At 35.6% G+C, this 23191-nt stretch overlaps 1 protein-coding gene across 1 annotated transcript; it reads right to left on the bottom strand.

Annotated features, from left to right (window-relative positions):
- Positions 1-352: 352 nt before the first annotated feature.
- Positions 353-19142, bottom strand: LOC120631138 (coiled-coil domain-containing protein 47). The gene is made up of 11 exons (XM_039900584.1): positions 18991-19142; positions 17768-17910; positions 16337-16437; positions 15252-15356; positions 13205-13379; positions 11170-11303; positions 8376-8534; positions 5330-5520; positions 2307-2460; positions 1717-1851; positions 353-559 (listed from the first exon to the last, which is right to left on the bottom strand). The coding sequence occupies exons 2-11, from the start codon at positions 17904-17906 to the stop codon at positions 455-457; spliced, it is 1398 nt and encodes a 465-aa protein (XP_039756518.1). The 5' UTR covers positions 17907-17910; positions 18991-19142; the 3' UTR covers positions 353-454.
- Positions 19143-23191: the final 4049 nt, after the last annotated feature.

Below are 23191 nucleotides of genomic sequence, written 5' to 3'. Positions count from 1 at the left end.
ATTTTCTTAGTTTGTATACAAAAATAAATATGCTTTTGATTTAATATTTTTACAGAGTGATTCCTTATGAAGTATACGTACGCAACCCTCAACAGTATTTCGTAATTCCGTTACACGTTGTATACCGCTACTAGCTTTTATAACTAATTTAACTTGTAACTTGATTGAGTTAAAAAATAAAAAGTATTTATATTTAGTGATCTCTTCAATTTCGGTAAAAAATCAGAAACCAAGTCGAAATAAAATTATTTAAGTGAAGGTTAAAACTGTAGACCTTATATATGTTGTTGATATTACTTACATAAATAGTCTCATCTATGTTAATCATAACAAGGAAATAATAACAATGGTCTATAATTAAATCAATTTATTCACATGACTGTCTGTTTAACACTTAGAATAGGTAACAAAAATCCGTTTAAATAATATTGTATTTGAGTTATTTCATCATGGCTTACAAAGCTTTAACTTTGAGCTGCTTCATCTTGGGCGCTTTGCGTTTTTGCTGGCGCTTTTGTTCTTTCAGCTCCCAACGGCGTTGCTTCTCCGGATCGTCTTCCTGTAAAAAACCAGAGACATTTACAACTTTTTCATCGTTACACATGGTCATTTGAAAAGGGTTATATATACATTATGAAAATTAAGCTTAATTTGCTGTACTCCGCGAAAAGCAGGAGACTCTGTATGGTGTAATTTATAATTTCTCCAATTCTTATACTCCACGCCATGAATAATTGTTAAGTCATAACTTAATAATACGGAATTTTGAGGCAAATTATCACGGGTACAATTTTTTTTTTTTTTTTTTTATATACTACGACAATACACACATCGCCATCTAGCCCCAAAGTAAGCGTAGCTTGTGTTATGGGTACTGAGATAGCTGATGAATATTTTTTTATGAATATAATACACATAAATACTTATAATATACAGATAAACACCCAGACACTGAAAAACATTCATGTTCATCACACAAACATTCTCCAGTTGTGGGAATCGATCCCACGGCCTTGGACTCAGAAAGCAGGGTCGCTGCCCACTGCGCCACTCGGCCGTCAATATTAATAAACAATATTTTTACACGAAAGATTTCTTTAATTTTTTACGTTATCACAGATTCTCGGCCCGAACATAATACCTGCTATTACAAGTAGCTACTCTAATTATGTTTATATCGAATAAAAAAACCGCTACCTATTCAAAAAGTACTACCCTTGGCGAGCTCTAAAAGCCCTACAAACTGTTGAGTACTATTAATACTCGATTTAGAGAAATGATTATAACTTCAAGTAATATATAATATTTCAAATTGAATATAAGATTAACGTAAAAAAAAAAATTATAAGTATACTTTTAATATTAACAACATATATTTTTAATACTATATTTATAAATTTGGTAAATATTCAGTACAGTATATTTTCGTAGTATAAAACAAAGTCGCTCCAGCTGTTTGTACGCTTAGATCTTTAAAACTATGCAATACAATAACAGTGCTCTCCGAAGTCCAGTTACCGATTTGGATCAACGTTGGTTTACCAACGCATTCGACTGAACGCCTAGGAACCTATTTTAATGATACCTAAAGTAGTCTTTAGGTGCCTCTTCAACTAGTGAAGGTTGGCCATCAGTTTTTGGTACTTTTCATTTTTTCTCGCGAGGCTCTCCACTCTCTAATGTTGTGCGACCGAGACTTATTTTAATGATACTCACCGCCAAAATCTTCTCCTTCTCTTGCTTTCTTTTCTCTTCTCTCCTGAGCGCTGCTTGTTCTTGCCTTGCGGCATGAGAGCCTCGGACCCACGCCTCAGCTGCTTTCTGACGACGCTTCTCGCATTTCGACAACGCCTATTCGTTTAGGACGAAATAATTGAAGCGTTAGAAAAAAAAACGTGTGTGCACTTATGTACACGTAACTATTATACATAACTATAATACATATATAATATAAAAATGTTATTTTAGTTTGTACGCTTCAAAAACTTAAAAGTTCTACACCGATCGAGCTAAACTTTTAGCATGATATATAATCCGCATCAAGGATTGTTTTTATCTATTTATATGTAATGTGTTTTGTTTCTCATTTCTTCATTATATATTCATTTCTTTATTATATATATATATATTATATAATACTAGTTGTACCCTGCCACGCTTCGCTGTGGCAGATTTTTATGGAATGGTTGAGATGTAATATATTTATATATATATATATATATCGCCTTTTTTCAGCAGTGGAAACTTGTGGGCTGTTGACGATGTTGATAGTAATTTCTAAGCATTTTTAAAAATATATAACGTACCTCCTTGCTAAGCCGCAGCCGTTTTATCTTGTCCATCAGGTAGAAGACTAGAAGCAAAAGTGGGCGGACTTCGTCGCCGCCGCCGTCGGGGCCCAGCGCAAGACTGACCAGCAAAACTCGCTCCGTGTCCGGAGGCTTGGTCGCTACTGTTTCCCTATTAAACGACAACTTATTATTATAAATGCGAAAGAGTTTGTTTGTTTGTCCTTCGAATCAAATCAAATCAAATACACTTTATTGTACACCAAATACAAAGCATTAATAAAAACAACACAATTATAATATTGACGGCCGATAGGCGCAGTTTGCAGAGACCCTGCTTTCTGAGCCGAAGGCCGTGGGTTCGATTCCCACTACTGGAAAATGTTTCTGTGATGAGCATGAATGTTTTTCAGTGTCTGGGTGTTTATATGTATATTCTAAGTATTTATTTATATCTATATATATAAAAGAGAAAGTGTATACGGTATGTTCCGTATAGGCTCCGAAACGGCTGGACCGATTTCAATTAAACTTTCAGGGAATCTCCGGATTGACCTGGCGAGCACTCCTATTTTTGAACTGTCAAATAAAGCTTTTATTTACTATGATGATATTCTATTGTTGGGTGTACATGGGTGTAGATAACGAGAAGAGAATAGAAGAGAATGTATACGGAGAGAAATAAATGAATTAATATATTATGAGACACATTAAAAATTTAAGGATGTAAGTTAATTGTTTAAATAAAATAAAGCAGAATCTAGCCCGGCGAAGCGGGCTGGGTACGCTAGTTATTCACAAAAAAATTCATCAGTCATCTTAGTACCCATAACACAGGCTACGCTTACTTTGGGGCTAGATGGTGATGTGTGTATTGTCGTAGTATATTTATTTATTTATTATAATAAAGAAGAAAAGGTACGATAGGCGGCCTTATCGCTTTAAAGCGATCTCTAAGCCAGCAGGGCTAGCACGGGCAGGAGATAAAAATTATATCCCCTGACAGGGGGTATAATTAACGTATGCACCTGCTAAAGTACTGAAACATGGAATAGGAGAAGTTTATCCCCTTTTATTTAAATAATAAGAATATTTACACGCTTTTCACGGAGTATTTGTTACAGAAACCGAATTGCTTCTTAACATTAACACTCACATATTTTATCATTGTGATATTGATAAAAATATTCATCAGTTATCTTAGTACCCATAACACAAGCTACGCTATTACTACGTATATTTATGTTTATTTATATATTATTTCGATATTATTTCCACTTGTGCGCCAGTGCTCTGATAGTTGATGAAGCGGTGGTAGAAGATACATTTATATGTTAGCTGGTAACTATACCAAATCAAATTGAGTTCATGAAGTCAAATTGAGTCCTTCGCGCCCTAACTATGCTGATCTACTTGATTTTTGGCATAGAGTTAGTTTAAAGGACGGAGGGTCGTCATATCGCCCCCCCACAATAAGGAGGGGGTAAGGCAAACTTTTCCCATTTTCCCCATTTTCATGGTAAACGCTTAGAACATGAGTATTAAGTTTTTTTTTTTTAAATAATTACTTTATTAGTCAACCTATTTAATGGAATGAAGAATAATTTCCCATTATAATGTCAAGGATTACTTAAACGATAAAAAAGCTTGGGTGTGAATCGCTCTAGAAGAAGAAGAAGAAGAAGAAGAAATACTTTATTGCACACAAACATCAGAATATACATAAAATATAGAATAAACAACAACAAGAATTGTAGGCATGCAAAGGCGGCCTTATTGCTGCAAGCAATCTCTTACAGGCAACCTCTGACAGAAGGAAAAGCTGCAAGAGAGCGGGATAGTGCAATTATACTACATATAATATACATATATATTCGGCAATAAATAGACATACATATAATATAAATAAATATATAAATACATATATAATAAATATATATATAAATACATACATAATTAAATAATGAAAAAAGAAAAATACAAAAAAAAAACACATTAATTACGATATTTGTTCAAATTACTTCACTCAAAGACAGATAGTAGTCTTTAAGACGACATTTAAATATGGGAAGGGATTGACTTTTACGGATGTCAGCAGGCAAATTATTCCAAAGAACAACAGCCTTAAAAGTGGAAGAGTTACCGAAGAACTTGGTTTTGCAAAATGGGAGTACCAGGCGGTTATCGTGCCGAGATCGGAGGTCAGTATGTGAGGCAGAATCAGAAATATAGCGAAAACGGTATTTAAGGTACGAGGGTGTAACTGGATTATTTAGGATAGAGTACAAGAATGAGAGGAGATGAAGTTCACGACGCAATCTGATCGGCAGCCATTTAAGTCTAACCCGGTACTCCGAAATGTGGTCAAATTTACGCAGTCCAAAAACAAACCGGATACATAAATTTTGTAGGCGCTCGAGTTTGTTCAGCAGTTCTTCGGTAAGATCAGGATAGCATGAGTCAGCGTAGTCAAGTAACGGAAGAAGAAGAGATTGTGCAAGAGAAATTTTCGTTTTAACTGGAAGGAAATTTTTCCAACGTTTTAAATAACCGATCGAAGCAAAAACTTTACGACTCACCTCAGCTACTTGAGGTGACCAGGATAGGGTGGTATCCATAAGCAGGCCGAGATTCTTTACTGTAGCAGGCCGAGATTCTTTACTGTACCGAGATTCTTTACTGTACCGAGATTCTTTACTGTGCCGAGATTCTTTACTGTACCGAGATTCTTTACTGTCCGAGATTCTTTACTGTCCGAGATTCTTTACTGTAAACCCTCTACGCACCTTTCGCTCCGAAACCGGAGCATCCTCAGAAGATGTTGACTTTACAATGAATAATTGTTAACAATTATTCATATAGGGTATATTGCCGAAGATCTGTCTGGTGTGGAGTATGAGGATTGAAGAAATTATAAATTACACCACACAGATTCTCCTGCTTTTCCCGGATTATAGCAAGTTAAGCTTAATTTTGATAATATATCATGGATTTCTGCAAAGTAACGCCTGCTTCTATCCAATATTGAAAGAAACACTCACTCCATCTGCTTGGGCCCGCAGTAGCGGTCGGACACGTGGATGAACTGAACGTGCTTGTGGTACTGCTCTAGGGCGGCGGTGACCCTCGCGTCCAAGAGACCAGCCGTCGCCTCAGCGCACTCCGACAGCACTGACAGCGCTGGGGGGAGCCCGTGCTTGTCGCCAGGTCGCTTCTCCGGGCAGAACATGCTCTACGGATACAATGAATAAATAATAAATAAATATACTACGACAATACGCACACCGCCATCTAGCCCCAAAGTAAGCGTAATTCATAGGCCTTAACTCTTCCGTACGTAGTTTAGTTATTCTTATCTCATGGGTATACAATGCGTCCAAATAATACGCGAGGTACGTTGATGAACGTTAATCTACATAAGAGTGCCTCCATTATAAAATGACTCTTTTTTGTATCTACATAAAGTATTAAAATCGTTACTATATATGGAATGAGGCTCTTAAAATAATTTGTACAAAAAAATTTGTTTCTTTAACTTTTAGGTAGAAAATTAAAAACTTCGTCATTATCGGCAACTTGCGTTTCAGACAACTTAACAATGATCGTGAGCTACCTAGTAACGCCATCTATCGAAGTGCTTCGGAAGATCTAGCTACATTAGAAACTAAATGCATTTGATAAGTAAATAGTTATTGCATTAATTAGAGTTAATTATACGAATAAATAAGAAATAAATACATATCCCACAAACAGATTACTGTTATAATTATTACATTATGATGCAGATTATTATCGCCTGGCCGCCGCTGTGACGTGCCGTCATAACATGTCAGTTATTCTGATTGGTCATCGCTATCAGGTATTTAAGGAAAAAATAGGCTTCACTACGTCACGTTGCCGACAACATCTCTTGAAGATGCCCCTCTGTCGGAGCGAAACATCCTCAGAGTCGTTTTTGCAGTGTGGTGTGAAGATTAAAGAAATTAATTCTAATGCGACTTGTGTTATGGGTACTAAGACGACTGATGAATATTTTTATGAATAATATACATAAATACTTAGAATATACATACATATAAACACCCAGACACTGGCGAACATTCATGCTCATCACACAAACATTTTCCAGTTGTGGGAATCGAACCCACGGCCCTGGGCTCAGAAAGCAGGGTTGCTGCAAACTGCGCCAATCGGCCGTCTAAACAATACTAGTGACAATTACAGAGTTTACAGTCAACAGAAAACAGGAAAGCCATATTGGTTTAGCACGGAACTATTGTACAGGGATAGACTTGAACTGTACTTGAGTGCAAATTTTTATTTTAAAGATAACTCTACGAAAGCTTAAATCATTACCATTCAAAATTCCTAATAGTTCTGAAGAGACACGAAGAAAGCAAAAAGTCTGCTAATTTGAATTGCATAGAACAACTCTTGCTGGTAATCAGTACTCAAAGTCAAAGTCAAAGTCAAAAATATCATTATTCAAGTAGGCCCATATGTGGCACTTTTGATGCGTACATTACATGAGAATTACACGGTAGTGAGATGATGGCGATAACCATATTCGTAAACTTAAAACTAAAGCTACGCGGGTTCCAAACGCGTCCTGGTCTAAGATGAAGCCCGCAACAAACTTGTCCGGGTGTTTTTTTTGTTATCACCATCTCACATTGTCATTTTAATTTATTAGAAGAGCAACCTGGTTAGAGCAATAGTTCACACTCAAGCTTTTTTATCGATAACGTAGTCCTTTATACTATAATAGGACTTTTCTTTAAGCTTACGTTTATTACAAACTTTGAACTTTTTAAGAGACATCTCCGAGATGTCAATGGGTAGTTTATTGTAGAATTGTATGCAATTGCCTTTAAACGAATTATGAATTTTATGCAGCCTAAGCATATTGCACTGTAAGTTTATTCTTACTTCTAATGTTTAAATTATTGCAGTCACATTTTATATTAAATTTAGAAATGTTTTTATGAACATACATTAAATTTTCAAATACGAACTGACTATACACTGTCATTGTTTTAATATCTTTAAATGTATCTCTCAATGACTCATGTACTACAATTCTTTGGTCTAAGTTATACAATAAAATAAACAATGCACTCAATATTTATCCACTAAAATTAAGCGTATGTAAAAAAATGGTTATAGATTACCTTCTTAAAATGTCGTACGACCGAACTGAGGAACTTCTTAACGGGGCGTTATTAAACACGTGAGATGTTGAAGGGGGGGGAGGGGGGGAGGCGGCCGAGTCAAATCTCGAGAGGGGGGGGTCGGCAAATATCACGCATTTTTTTTACATTAATTATACTATTTTGGTCTATTGGTATTTTTACAATATCAATCCAACGCGTTAACGTAAGAAACCCACATTTTGAAAAATCTCACATGAGATTGGGGGAGGGGGGAGGGGGGACAGATAATTTAATAAAAACACCTCACGTAATTTATGGACGCCCCCTAAAGCAATTTATCTATAAGATTTTGCAGATAATCAATCACTCTCTCTCTCTCTCTCTCTCTTTCTCTCTCTCTTGCATACATTTAATACACACCCTTCATGCATACATATACATAACACCACTATACACATACTTGCATGTTATAATTATAAATTTTACTTTAAATGTCAAACATGTATACCTACTATACTACACACATTACTTTGCATACATTCACTACACACCCCTTCTACATATCTACATATACATAGCACCTATATGAGCATACTTGCATGCTATAATTATAAATTTTATTTTAAACTAGCGTACCCATCCCGCTTCGCCGGGCTAGATTTTGCTTTATTTTATTTAAACAATAAACTTACAAAATTAAATTTTTAATAAAAGCTGTATTTGGCAGTTTGACAGTTCAAAAATAGGAGTGCTGTGATCGTCACCAAACTTTACAGGATAACTCGCCAGGTCAATTCGGAGATTCCCTGAAAGTTTCATTGAAATCGATCCAGCCGTTTCGAAGGCTATACGGAACATAGCCACACACTTTCTCTTTTATATATATATATATATATAGATAGATAGATAGATAGATGCCATGGGTCATACGCACCAGGTCCTGCATTTCCTTGGCGAGGCGGGTGGCGAACTTCTTCTGAGCGATGCAGAGCACGTAGGGGTCGCTGTCGTCTTTGCTGAGCTCAACGCGGATCAGCAAAGTGTCCGGTGTGGGACGCACTACCCCCAGTAGCACGTGTACTAGGTCTTGACGCTGGAATATTTCATCCGTCATCATTCTCTGTCGATTTACTTACTTAGCCTTTTCGTTTTATTATAATATAATATAAATAAATAAATAAATAATATAAATAAATATACTACGACAATACACACATCGCCATCTAGCCCCAAAGTAAGCGTAGCTTGTGTTATGGGTGCTAAGATGACTGATGAATATTTTTTCAATGAATAATGTACATAAATACTGATAAAATACATATAAACACCCAGACACTGAAAAACATTCCTGTTCATCACACAAACATTTTCCAGTTGTGGGAATCGAACCCACGGCCTTTGATTCAGAAAGCAGGGTCGCTGCCCACTGCGCCAATCGGCCGTCTATATAATATGGACTAATATTTGGAATAAATATAAATAAATAAAATATCCAAACAAACAGATTGTAATAAACAGCACTAAGAATCAGTTAGGATTAAATAAATAATATGAAACGACATCAGTTGTTTAGTAATCCCGATTCCTGAACGAAAACTGTAGGTCTTAGTAGGAGGAATGTCAATGTCAGTGGGGAAAAAAAGGGGGCAAAAAAGGGGGAAATAAGGGGGAATTAACCGGTGATGGTGGAAAAACAAGCATGGTTAAAACTTAATAGTACAGTTGGTAGAAGTTTAAAAGGTCATTCTATTCTCTTACACCTATTTATGAGAGGAAGTAATTGTTTATAAAGGAAAGTAAAACGAACAACCAGTTTAATTGCGAGTCATTGAAAGTTACTTTCTTACAAACCTCAAGTTGCTGACGAGATTGGAGATAAGTATTAACACATTTACATTAAACCTAGTTGCTAGCTGTTATAAGCACCATTGTGACCAAATAATAACGGTTAAAGTTTAGGCATGATAATTAAAAACTTTATAAAACTATTCAAACCTATTAAGTACTATGATAAATTATAAGTACCTGCTTTAAATGAAGCGAAAGCAAAGTATTAGTATGAAAAATGTTTACCTAGTTGGTAACTAAAATAAATATCGAGGTACAAAGAAAATAAATAACTCTTAAATATGTGCACTGTATTTTATTTATGTGAGCCTAACCCAATATTTCTAACAATTATTTTGTATATGTATCAATTTTTTTTTCTTTTTATTTGGTAATTTCTTGTCTACAACCTAAGTTTAAAGTCTAAGTGTTTTTTTTTCCTTTCCTTTGTTGGGTAGCCTGGCAGAGATTGCTTTTTAGCGATGAGGCCGCCTATTATACCTGTATGTTTTATTTAGTGTATTTTTTTTTTGTTTAAAATTTAATTCTGTTAAGTGTACAATAAATTATATTTTCATTTCATTTATCAAACAATGGTAAATAGAAGATTGTATAATAACAAGTGCATGAAACAAGATATCGTCCGAAGGCGATTATTAAAATAAACTGAAAATTTGAATAAATATTGTACCTTTAAATGTGCATTCTACATACAAAAGGTATATATCTACTATTTTAAATCGAAAAAATATACAACTTGTAAATTAAAACCGAAATAATACAGGCTTTAGAGGTACAATATGTACTGTCACTGAGACATGTCTGTGAAACCGAAAACCAAATAGTTTTCAAGTAAACCACTGCCATTGTTTTTACAGAAAGAAATACAGCTAGCCAGCAGATACAGCCCTAAACATCACATGCAAAATTAAAATCATGTGACTCCTGAAACTTCATTAAGTGCGCGTCGCGTAGCGTAGATACAATGTGCGTGTCGGTATTTTACGTTTAATAGGGTTGTCACAAGTAAACAATTAGAATGTTTTGAATTAGGTTGTATGGAAAAATTAATTTGAATGAATCAATATACTTGTATATTTATATGCTTCTTTTAATTTAATATTTTTGCAAGATAATTCCTTATGAAATATATTTATAAATCTTTCAACCTTATTTCGTAATTCGTTTACACGTTGTATATTTGGATTCAGATACATGTTGCGACTATAAATCATGACAGTCATAAACTTTAAACAAAAAAAATTTAGACTTTTATGCACAAGAACATAAAAAGCAATTTTAAGTTGGAACCTACCTTAGAGATAATAACAATTATTAAAAACTATACAACTATAAAAGTCAGAATAGAGAAAATGATGGTCACCTAATAAGATATGATGAATTTGTCATGAATATTATGAGAAGGTAAAAGGAGTACCAAGACTGGTTTTTTTTTTCGATAAATAACACGTAAGGACTTCCAGAAAAACCTTACAAGAGTTATTACGTTAAATGAGTGAAGCCACAGAGAATAAATAACAAATTTCCAAAAAGAGATGTGTTTATTACTTATATACCTTAGTGAGTTTGAGAAAGAAGAAGAGTTAGAGGAAGAGTTCTCTGTAATATAGTTGATTTAGCTTTAAGGCGAAATTATACTTAGAGTACTATTTTTTAAACTGTTGTTTTTTTTCTTTTTTTTGTTTAATATTAATTCTTTTATTCTTTTATTCTTACTATTTTTGCTTTTAACTTAATTTCATTATTTTTAACCGGACTTACTTCATGTTGTGTATACCTGTAAGTGATAACTGTACTATGACAATAAACTAAAAATCTAAAATTATTAATGATAATATTGTTGGTATACCTAATGAAATAAATAAATAATAAACAAATACCTTGATGAGTTTGAGTGCGAGCAGCATGCCCTCGCAACACTGCCTGCCGCTGCACCACATGGTGAAACAGTGCTCTGCCTCCCGGCGCCACCCGCGCTCGTCGCACACCGCCACTACGTCTAGGCCGCTCTCACCTAGTATGCATATTATAAAGTGAAACTTCTTAGAATCAATGTGATTTTAAACTCGATGAAAATAAAATGCGTCACGATACGGAAAGACACACACAAATGTGATAAGAGAGAATGAGATAGAATACATTACAGTTTTCCCATGTTAATTACAATGAAACTGAATAATAATGTGATATAAAATTTTATATTAAAATATTAAATGATTTTTAAGCCGGCGCAACGGTGAGCGCTGGGAATTTTGAGTAAGTGGTACCGGGTTATAGGTTATAGGAGGCAATTTGGGAATTTATAATTTCTGAATTTTCTCTGGTGCGATGTCGCGTAGAAACCTATTAGAATTCACTTCTGCTGTGTGCATTATTATTTTGTTCATCATTATAATCTTCCTCAGCCCATTAAACTGTTACGCACAGGCCTTCTTTCTCATAGGAGAGGCGGCTTTAGACCATGGACCCACCACGCAGCTCCAATGCGGGGTAGTAGGCTTTAAAGATCTGTTGACAATAACCGGGACCAACGGCTTCGCGTGCTCTCCAAAGCACCGGTATTGCTACTGCTATTTTCCTAACACCGGTACTGAAAATTCCTTAACAGTAAAAACATAAGCCTGAAAAATTACACCCGAACCGGGATTCGAACCCTGGACGCCGTGATCCGTAGTAAAGCATGTTAACCGATACTTTTACTTTTGACTTGAGCTTTTTTTTTAAACTCGGTGCAGCACAGGTAGGAGACAAAAATTATATCCCCCGATTATAAAGTCAAAGTCAAAGTCAAAGTTAAATATTTCTTTATTCAAATAGGCACATAGATGGCACTTTTGATGCGTACATTACATGTAAAATGTGACATAGGAGTGAGTTGATGGCATATATCCCCTGACAGGTCATATAGTTAACGTGACCATCTGCTCAATCACGTGAACATGGAATAGGTGTAGTTTACCCAGTTTATTATTACTCATATATTATTTGATCGCAACTTAGTAAATAAACTGTTCCATGCTAGGTAAACTTAACAGTTTGCTGCATTTTTGCTGGGTTCTACCAGGTACCCTTGTTTATATAAAACTTATCTGTGTAACCTGTTATTAGTTTTAAGTGAACCAATTTGTTAACTTTTTAGTATTTACAGCTGGTTTTCCAGTTAAAGTAAAATAAATAAATAAATTTTATTTCCACTTGTGCGCCAGTGCTATGAGAGTTGATAAAACTGTGGGAGAAGGTACATTTTTATCCTTTCCCCGGGGATATAATTGTAGCTAACCGTGCCGGCGATTCTAGTGTTTTACTATCTAATCAAATTGGTCACAGCGATTGCTGTTAACTGCAACTACTTGTTGACTTTGGAACGAACGGCCCGCAGTCGTGCGAGCGGCGCGTCTTTGACACAAGTGCGCGCTGACCTTGAGTTTCAGAATGAAATGGGTTTAGGCCGCTGCCACGCTCCAAAGGGCCATCGAGCGCTTAGGCGCTTGGTTTCGCCAATGGAGGATAGAGGTGAATCCGGATAAAAGCACAGCAGTGCTTTTATTCACGAGCCCACCCTGACCTCAGGGACAAAAGGGACCTTCACTTATTCAACCGTCCTATACCGTGGCAAAAGACAGCCAAGTACTTGGGTGTAACTTTTGACAGTCGCTTTAACTTCGCAGATCACTAACTTCAAGTGTTTTATTATCGTATCGGAACGCCAACTAAATAAATCATTGACTTGGATGCACTCGTCAGTGACAAGCTACGGCCGAAGCCTGACACTGTGCTATCAAAGCAGTCCAGAAAATTCTGAAAATACCAAAAAAAAAAAAAAAACAATTTCCCAAATTGAGATAGAACCCAGGACTTCCATATTATAAGACCCACAGACCACTACGTTAGGAAGATCGATAGTTTGTAACTTACCGACTAAAGTGAAGTTTTCGTCCAACAGCGGCTTGTGAAACTTGAGGAAGTTGGTCGCAATGGACGCATTCTTGGCGCGTCCGACTGCGTACGCGAGCGCGTACGACGCGAGCAAGCAACACAGGATACCCTCCAACCAGTATGCGTCCCAGCGTGGATGCACCATTATAGGAACCTATGGAAGATACCACAACTTCACCGCTTGCGCCATCACCGAGGTAGGCCCAGTGGGTGGGTATATTTTTTCATGGTAAACTGTAAAATAATTCTTGCCGGCTCTTCACGGTGGAATCTGCCTTCCGAACCGGTGGTAGAGTCACTACAAACCGATTGACTTGACGTTTCAAAAATTCTTGTAAATTGGGCCTACTTGAAATAAATGAATTTTGAAGTTCTGAAAGGTGTGTAGAGCCCACCAATCCGCATTGTGCCAGCGTGGTGGACTACGGCCTTAACGCCTTCTCATTGTGGGTAGAGACCCCGTGCCCTGTAGTGGGCCGATAATAAATAAATATAAATAAATTATGATACGGCAATACACACATCGCCTTCTAGCCCCAAAGTAAGCGTAGCTTGTGTTCTCGCTACTAGGATAGCTGATGAATATCTTTATGAATATAATACAAATGAATACTTATAATATATAGATAAACACCCGGACACTGACAAACATTCATGTTCATCACACAAACATTTTCCAGTTGTGGTAATCGAACCCACGGCCTTGGACTCAGAAAGCAGGGTCGCCACTGCGCCAGTCGGCCGTCGATAATGATATTTTTCACACATTTTTTTTACTGGACCATAATTATGTACCGGACCATAATTAACTCTATGGAAGAGGATATTCACTGGAATACCCCTCGAAATCAAACAGCATGTACCATACAATCTGAGTATGGCTGGAAAAGCCGATGGCAGATAGATACAAAAAAAAATTAAAAAAAAATCTTTTTTGTAGCAGTAGAGCGTTTTGTGACAGAGCTTGTACGTTGAAGTACTACTGCCATGCTTACTTCTGCCGCAAAGCAGTATTGTCGATTTCGGCAGGGTGATTACGTATCTCGCTTTTACAACATGATTCCTAAGGAAATTCTTGACCTACCAATGCATACATTTAAAAAATGTGTAAAAACGCATCTAGTACAGCGAGGTTACTATACATTTGATGAATTCCTCAATGACAAGGTAGAATGGAAGCAGCCAGCCTCGCTCTCATCTCCCGCAAGATAGCAAAATGATTGTAAATGTTGATGTTGGAAAAGAGCAACTACTGAGTTTCTTGCCGGCACTTCTCGGTAGAATCTGCTTTCCGAACCGGTGGTAGAGTCACACAAACATACATACTTGACGTTTCAAAAGTGCTTATAAAGTAGGCCTACTTGAAATAAATGAATTTGAATTGAATTTGAATTTCGCGACAGGCTTGCGACAGGCGTAAGTCATGCAATCACTGCTGTCAAACGGCACTTTTCCATACAATAAATAAACAAAAGTGACGTTTGACAGCATTGATTGCAAGATTTACGCCTGTCGCCAGCCTGTCGCGAGAAACGTTATCACCCTGCCGGTCTGAAAGGCATTGTTGGTGCTGTAATTGCAGCAACATGAGGCTTATAATTTTTTTATGTCATAGAGCCTTAGGGCTGCCTCCGTCCTTTTGGGCAGGAGGCAGAGGTTATTTGGGATTCGTGTAACCAAACTAGACACCGTTGGGTTTACTAGACGCCCGGGGAAACCGTTGTATACTTCCACAATGTCTCCGATGGGGATTAACACCTACGGGCAGTTCAGATTGGTTGGCAAATTGCAGATTGTGATCCTGGCATGCCTTGCGAAGTATTCCGATGTTTATAAAGGCATCTATTTGGTCCATCAATTAATACTATGAAAAAAAAGAACTTGTTACTCAACATTTGCTCGCTCTGAGTTCCCGGAGAATCCTCATTATAGTTTTACCTAAGTCCAGTGTGAGTTGCAGATTAATATATTTATGACCAATGTTTAAAAAAAATTGCATGATGTTTAAAATGGTTAGTAAAGTTACCTTAGAAATTGTAATTTTGGGTTGTTCAGAAGTTTTTGGGGTTGTCTCCTGGAAACCCTCAAACTCCTCAGGATCTTGGAAATGTTCAAATTCATTGTCTTCATCCTAAAACCAATAACATGTTTTCATAACAATGTGTTTTCTCAGTGCCCTGTAAATGGAAGGTTTGACAGCATACATAGCTTATAAAAATTTTTTAAGAAATGCAATTTTAAATTATTTTAATTTTATATTATTCTTTAGAAATTGATGTAATGTTCGTAAACAAAAATTATTGTTAGTTTAAAAATGTTTTTAACTTATATTATTTAGAATTACAGTAACTTGTACATACTTAAATATAAATAATAAATAAAATAAAGCTGTAAAGCGGTTACGGTTATATGATATTTTGTCTTCTTTAAAATATCAATTTGCTCACAAAAGAGGGGAAAAAAATTGTATAATCACCAACTGACTTGATTGTATAATAACTATATTAGAAAGGCCCATTGAGTTAGATAAAAAAAAATTATCTTCCTTTAATCCCATAGGCCAATTTTATTCAGTACTTTATATTGTGTGACATGAGTGTTAAGTTCATAAAAACTAAAGCTATATATTCATTTTTTTACCCACGGTGGTAAGAGAATGGATGATTCCAAAAAAGTTGGTTGGGCAACCAAAATCAGCCCACTGGGTTTGCGGGGTATATAACTTACTAAAGCTTATTTATTGCTTAATCATCATTGATATTTTAATCAATTAGTCTATATTGACTTTTTAGAAATAATAGTGTTTGATCTGTTTATTATTCCTGAATAGTTGGATAAAATTTTTAGACTTATCTAATATACAAGAAATTGTATATTACATAACAAAAGGCAGTTGCATTTCTTTCGCATTGACGCAATTTTTTTTGCATTCAAATACATTATAATTGAGTTAAATAATAGCGACAAATATTAATAAGAGAAACTTTAAATAACTATGTTATTCAAAACAACAGCTTGTTTAATATTTGTTTCAATTGAAAAAATTCACGGTCATCTGATTTTCATGGAGCCTACAACTTTCTTCGAAAACAAAGAAAAGTTTAAACATACCTCAACTATAATATCGTCATCTATATCAATACTATCTTCAAATTGGTCTTTAACAGGTGATAATTTTGGCTTTAACACTGGTAAATCTTCATCCCTGAAATCTAAGAAAATACAATCAGTATTATATCTTATTTTAACTTAATAAGGTGGGTGCAGATGAGTTTGGATATATTTTAACTTAGTTAATTAGGTGAGGTAAGAGGCATTTGGAATTTGATAAATTTAAACAAGCCATGTTTATCATACACTTTGCTTATACTTTTCACATAAATATGAAAAGTATCTCATTTACATTGCAGTTTGAACGGTCGAGTTTAAAAATTCCCTACCCCCAAACATTTAGTAAATAATACCAATTTCACAAAGAAAAATTATTGTAATTCTTTTTTAATCAAAAAGTTAAATCTCCTTTTATTATAAATCCTCGGGTAAGTGTTTAAAAAAAATACAACTTTTTGTGGACTTGAGGAACTTGCTTATTCAATTACCTCTGTAGACAAGAACTTATTCTTATATTTGACATGTAGCCTTCTCCAGGCCCAATATATGCTTCAGCAAGCTTAAGGGTGCAGGGCAAAATCAGAGGAAATGCTTAGGTATAGGATTCCACCATTCAACAAAAGGGCCGCCTCTGAGGCATTAGCACTCAACAGAAAAAACCTATGCATACTAGTGCGAGCGCTTACGGGGCACTGTGGGCTTAATAGACACATGTTCAACCTAAAGCTGCAGGACACAGATCTATGTAGACTCTGTAAGGAGGCTGCGGAGACGCCGCTGCATTTGATCTGTTCCTGCCCCGCGCTGATGCATAAACGCAGCACTCTTTTGGGGAAACACATAATGCAACCAGAGGATGCTAAATTTCTTCCAGCAAGGAAAGTGCTGCTTTTCCTGAAGGCGACCAACGCTTGCTGGGAGATCTAGACAGCGGCGTCACAATAGATCGTAGCCAGTCGACGTGACACCAGGGACCAGACGAACCTGAGCCGCAAGCAGAAGAAGAAGAAGAAGAAGGTATAGGATATATAGAAGCAGTGATAGCCAGTTAGGTTAGGACTTCAGCCTTACTTTTTACTAGGGTGAGTTTAAATCCCAGCATGCCTCCTAACTTAAGTTAGGAGTGTTTTAAGTAATTAAAATATCACTTGATTCAACGATTAACACGACCACATCGTGAGGAATCCTGCATGCCTAAGAGTTCTCTAAGAGTGCACTAATCTGCACTGGACTATTGTGGTGAATTACAACCTAAACCCTTTTTTTTGTGGAAGAAACCTGTGTAGCATAGTAGATTTGTATTTGGTTGATATGATGATACATAGGAGTTTTCTCTGGCAGTTTACATACATACATCATCACTCACCACATAGATCAACAGTTTGTAGAAACCAGTATGTGTATGAGTTAGAAAGATGTTAGGCACATTACCTCCATCCGTGACTTCATCGTCCACCTCAAACTGCTCAAACTCTGCAAAATCATCATCCTCTGGTGTCTGATCCTCGTATGCATGTGTAATATGCACACTGCAGAATAACAGTGTTAATGACAAAATTATTATACGCATATTCCTGAAACAAAAGAATTTTTTTTCAATATTCAACTAGGTATGAAATTTTAAAATGGATTTATCAGTCATCAAGATATACTATACATATGGGTTATGTAGACAACATAAAGTTATATATTGCAGTTTCTGGACTCAATCATTACTAGCAATTGGGAAATGGAAAAGTGGCAATCCCTACAAAAACAACATTTGTAGAGCTTGTAGCAGAGTTTAGTAGTAGCAAATCTATTTAAGACAGAGCTTATTCCTGGGAAGTACAACAACCATTGTTATTTTTGCAACAAAGCAGCATTTTTCCAATCATTTCTTACCATCTGAAGAGAGTAACAGTGTAATTACAGGCATATGAGGCTAAACGATCATTATCTTCACAAATAGTATAATAAACAATGTGGACAGAATGTTTAAATTATCAGTTACGATGATAAAGCCATCTTTCTCTTCCTCATATTTATATATATTATTGGTTCAGTATTACATTCACTGTAGAAACCAGTGCACATAAAATATGCAGCAGATTTTTTTTTTAAATTTTTTGTCATATATCTTTGGTTTCATCACTTTTAAAAAGGGACAAACCAAAGGTTTCTTTCAAATTGGGCAGGAATCAGAATTTTATCTTACAAACACTGCAAATACACTAAAACGACACTTAACAGATATTTCTTATCAGATACCAAGGTTTTGCCCAACTTTTGAGTTCTAGCAAGTTATTTACATTAGACTCTAGTTTGTTACTAGAGAAGGTCTTTTCAATGCAAGGCTAATCAATACAAGGTAGCTCACGGAAATCTTTAATTAATTCGACGCAAAATCCCATACACTCTAAGGTTTCTTTAAACAAATTGATGTAAAGATTTGGTGACCTACTAACCAATTCTCTTTATTCAAATGACAAGGCATGAATCAACTAATTATTATTTTCCAACAATTTAGCGACCAATTATTCCTGTAGGTACATTTGCATTCTTTTAAGGGTTTATTTTTAATTAATACTGTATTCCAAGTTACAGTGCAACCGACGCTGGGCGGTTTTTAGTATAGGAATGGATGGGACTTTGAAATATTTTATTACAATTACCTGTTAAAACAATACTCTCTTGAACTTATAAATTAAAACAGTATGTACATTTAGTATTAACTTATTTTTATCGAATTTTTATCCTAAATTTACCACTAGTGCATAGCACAAAAATAACTGATTTGTTTTCTTTTGTCGCTCTTCAGACTTATTTTGGACTTGTCTACAGTACTACTTTACTACTGGTTAGAATAACAAACTTATGTTCCTGCAGCCAATTACAAGCTGATTTTTAAGATGACGTTTACGTTAAGTATATTCCCTGTAATAGGAAACACTCTTGACATTGACGTTTTTTTCTGTCGTCACATGACATTAGATAAAAGTGTTGCTACTTTTGCGTCTTGTTTTTATTGTAAAATCTTTATCTTATTGTTTTTAACAAAACGCCACAAATATCTATATAATTTTTTATTGTAAAACGTACATAACAAAATTTAGCGAAATTGTAATTGGATCTACTAAAGGATAGAAACACAAATGGACCACGAAACCAAGTAGCTCCATGCTGTTTTACCGTTAGAAGATCCAATATTCAAAAATAAAAATAAAGTATTAAAGTAAGTGAAAACTACACGTATAGGGAGACCTATTAGAAAGTTGGTATCTCTGATGAACTGATTTTATATAAATCGAACACGAAAAGGCGGAAATATCGATGTAAATGTAGTAATTTCATCTAAACTGTTTATGTATTTCTTTCGTGCTCATTATATCTGACACTTGGGTAAAATCATTGCTTTAAATAAAATTTAAAACCAACTTAAAATGTCCCATAGCACTAATTACAGAGATTGATTTAATGTTAATAAATTACAATTTACGTCGATACGCAAAATAAACTAAAGGCTTCTCCCCTTGAATGGGATAATGCGTCCTGATTCTTGCCACACATTTGTGTTTCATTCAAGTGTCAAAATATAAGAATAAAAATATGAGAGTAACTTAATGATAGACAGTCCTAGGAAAACCAAACAAGGTCGCGGAGGAAATGTTCTAAGCACTCCAGAATGTCGCAGGACGGAAATTGCATGCGTCTTATTGCGTCGTTACTATCCTAAAATTGTGTCGGTCGGACGTCTTAATACAAAATTTACTAAAAACTGAGATCGCAATAGCCCATCTGCCATTAATGAGATCGCGCTGATAAAATTGCGCCCGTGTGGGAACGCCTTTATCCCTACCCTAAACTGGTTAGGAGGTTTATGGTTAAAGATATTGCTTTTTTATACTTCTAAAATAAGAAATAAACCCCAATCTACCTTACATTAATATATACATATTAAGTTATCTAAATCAGGAGAAAGATTATAAGTCCTTACCTACCTTTTTTTTCCGACCCTTGGGCAGGACGGAGGTTATGTGGGACGCCCCCATCTAATCCTCATTAGATGGGGGCGTCGGATAAACCCAAACTAAAAACCATCACGGCACCCGTTTGGAACCCTCGTAGCTTTAGTTTTAAGTTTACGAATATGGTTATCGCCATCATCTCACTACCGTGTACTTTACAAGTAATGTACGCATCAAAAATGCCAGTTGCCACCTAGGTACTTGAATAAAGATATTTTTGAAAAAAAAAACACAAGTGCTTACCTACATACTAAGTAAAATAATTCAAAATTTTACAATTTCATTTATATATTAAAGTAGATATATCTGCCTGGTGAGCGGCCTCGGAAGTGATTATTTACCATCGTACTGACAAAACCGTACTGTCGTTTAGTTATTTAGTCGTTTTCCGGGCGGCCTATCGATATTTTAGATGTTCCGTAGTCCTTACTTTACGGAACCTTAAAATAAGGAGTCGGTCCTATTTTAACTTGGTCAATAAAAAAGCTTTAAATTAATAAAAGTTCTTTTGCCCCTATCTGTGTAATTTGTTCTTTTACGTATTTATTTACAACCTGTCTGCCGTTTCAGGGCGGGCCATTGACTTTTAAATTAGTAGAATATAAAGCTGGAGTATTTATATATTCGTTAGTACTGTAAGTATGGATGAATATATGCATGTATAATGCTTAAGAACTATCAGTTCTTTTTTTTTATTTATTTATACCTGTTAGCAGTAAGGTAATTATATTAAACCCATACCTACTGCTAATCAGTTTCTACGCGGCATCGTACCGGAACGCTAAATCGCTTGGCGTACCTTTGTCGATAGGGTGGTAACTAGCTACTTGGCCCCGAAGTCTCCCACCAGGCCAGGCTAGAAAAAAAAAAAAATACATTCCAAAAATCCCTGAATAATGTTAGGACCACAACGCATACCAATGCGTCGACAAAAGGTTCAGGAAGTGGAATTGGTTCTTACTGAAACTTTATTATATATATATCTTAACAAACATACTTGTTTCTGTACCTCTGGGACGTAATATTTTTTATCCTCCTCCTTTTTATTATCCTCCAGGATTTTTTACACATCAAAATGGCATACATACCATTTTGATGTGTAAAAACCTACTACATATTTTATAACATTTGTATAAATAGTGTCGTTGTCTGTCATCTGTTATCTACTGGGACGTAATAAAAAAAATTTACTACTGTTGAACCCTCCAGGAATTTTTACATATCAAAATGGAATACATACCTACCTACTACATATTTTATGGCATTTGTATAAATAGTGTCGTTGTGGATGATGTAGAGAATCAAACAATATCTCATCTACCCGCCCAAATCTATTCAGGCAGGCTATTTAGGTAAGTTATGGTACAATAAAAAAAGTCACGTACCACACATAATTACATGCAAACATACATTCATAAATAAACACTGAACACACCCCTTTGGGTATTATAAACATTCCTGACAACATAATACGTAACATACAACAGACATACACAAATATAAACCTCAAGTATTCAAACCCCGAACGTAAAATGTTCTGTCCCGGACAATAGAAACTCACGAATATTGACGGAGGGTTTTCCATTAGGTAGGCACTAGACACTATAAAAGGAATCACGTAAAAAGGTGTTTGCGGTATTAAGGCGCATTGCTGTTTTCTGATGTGCTAAATTTTTTTTCATCTAGAACGTAATCTGACATCTTATATACAATAAACGAGTTGTATGGTTAAGCATAAACAGCATATGCTAAGCTCTTAAACCCAGTTTTAAGTGGTATTACAGACAGGCACACTAATATCTTGAACTAACATTTAATACCTACGAAAGAAGATTTTTTTCATAAGACGCGTCAGTTACTTTTTATGATACTATTCCGATAGTTTAGTTTACAAAAGTGCAGTGTGGTAATATATTAGTGTGAAGTTTAAATATGTGAATAGGTACATACCTATTCACATATTTACACTTAGGTAGAGTATAAAATAATTAATGCGTTAATAACTAATATTCTCATTTAATAAATTCTACAAATTGTCAATTAAATAGGTAAAGCGCAAAGCGAATGCTCTTTTTACCTGCTACCTACAATACATGAATAAAGATAGAGTCAGATGTCAATCTTGCTATCACGATTATGTCCTTACAATATGATCACGATTATATTAACTGTATTTGAGACCACAAGTGATATACCCACGACAAAACCCGGAACGTTACCTGGTGGTAAATGTCATACAAAACATGACTCATCATCATCTTAATCATCCAATTACTGTCCCACTGCTGGGAACAGACGTCCCCTGTTCCAACACGGCTAGCATAGGGTAACAGACAATATTTATATCTCTATATCCCCCTATCTAGACTATATCCCCTGATTATATCCCCAAGGTATAAAATTAACGTACCCACCTGCCCAAGCACGGCAACACGGAATAGGAGAAGTTTACCCCAGTTATGATTAGGATAATAATAATAATCTCTTTATTAAGACAACTAAGGCCTCCTTTGTTAGTAATACTACTTAAACGACTATGTTAGTATTCATTAATTATATTATAGAACTAGCTGACCCGCGCAACTTCGTCTGCACCGAATCGGTTATTATAGGTTTCAATATCTTAAAAAACCTAGAAACAAATTGCAACGCTACCAGGTCCAGTTTTATTTCCAAACTATGTTATTCACGGCCGGGCGGCCCGCTGCATATTGTGACTTACATGACATGACATGACATATTTAGAAAACATCGTTATATTTGAGCCAATTTACAGAAATAGGATGGTACGCATGCATTCAATCGTTGTGCCATATGCCTTGCGACTTGCTAGTGTCTGTGAAGAGTT

The sequence above is a fragment of the Pararge aegeria genome, chromosome 17 (assembly GCF_905163445.1).
Source record: "Pararge aegeria chromosome 17, ilParAegt1.1, whole genome shotgun sequence".
NCBI classification, from domain to species: Eukaryota; Metazoa; Arthropoda; class Insecta; order Lepidoptera; family Nymphalidae; genus Pararge; species Pararge aegeria.
This window is presented reverse-complemented; position numbering and strand designations above follow the sequence as displayed.

Coding starts and splice junctions, on each gene's coding strand:
- LOC120631138 (XM_039900584.1), bottom strand. CDS start 17,906: ATGCGTATAATAATTTTGTCATTAACACTGTTATTCTGCAGTGTGCAT. Junction 13,380..15,251: donor CCAAAATTACAATTTCTAAG/GTAACTTTACTA, acceptor TATCTTCCATAG/GTTCCTATAATGGTGCATCC. Junction 11,304..13,204: donor CGAAAACTTCACTTTAGTCG/GTAAGTTACAAA, acceptor TATGCATACTAG/GTGAGAGCGGCCTAGACGTA.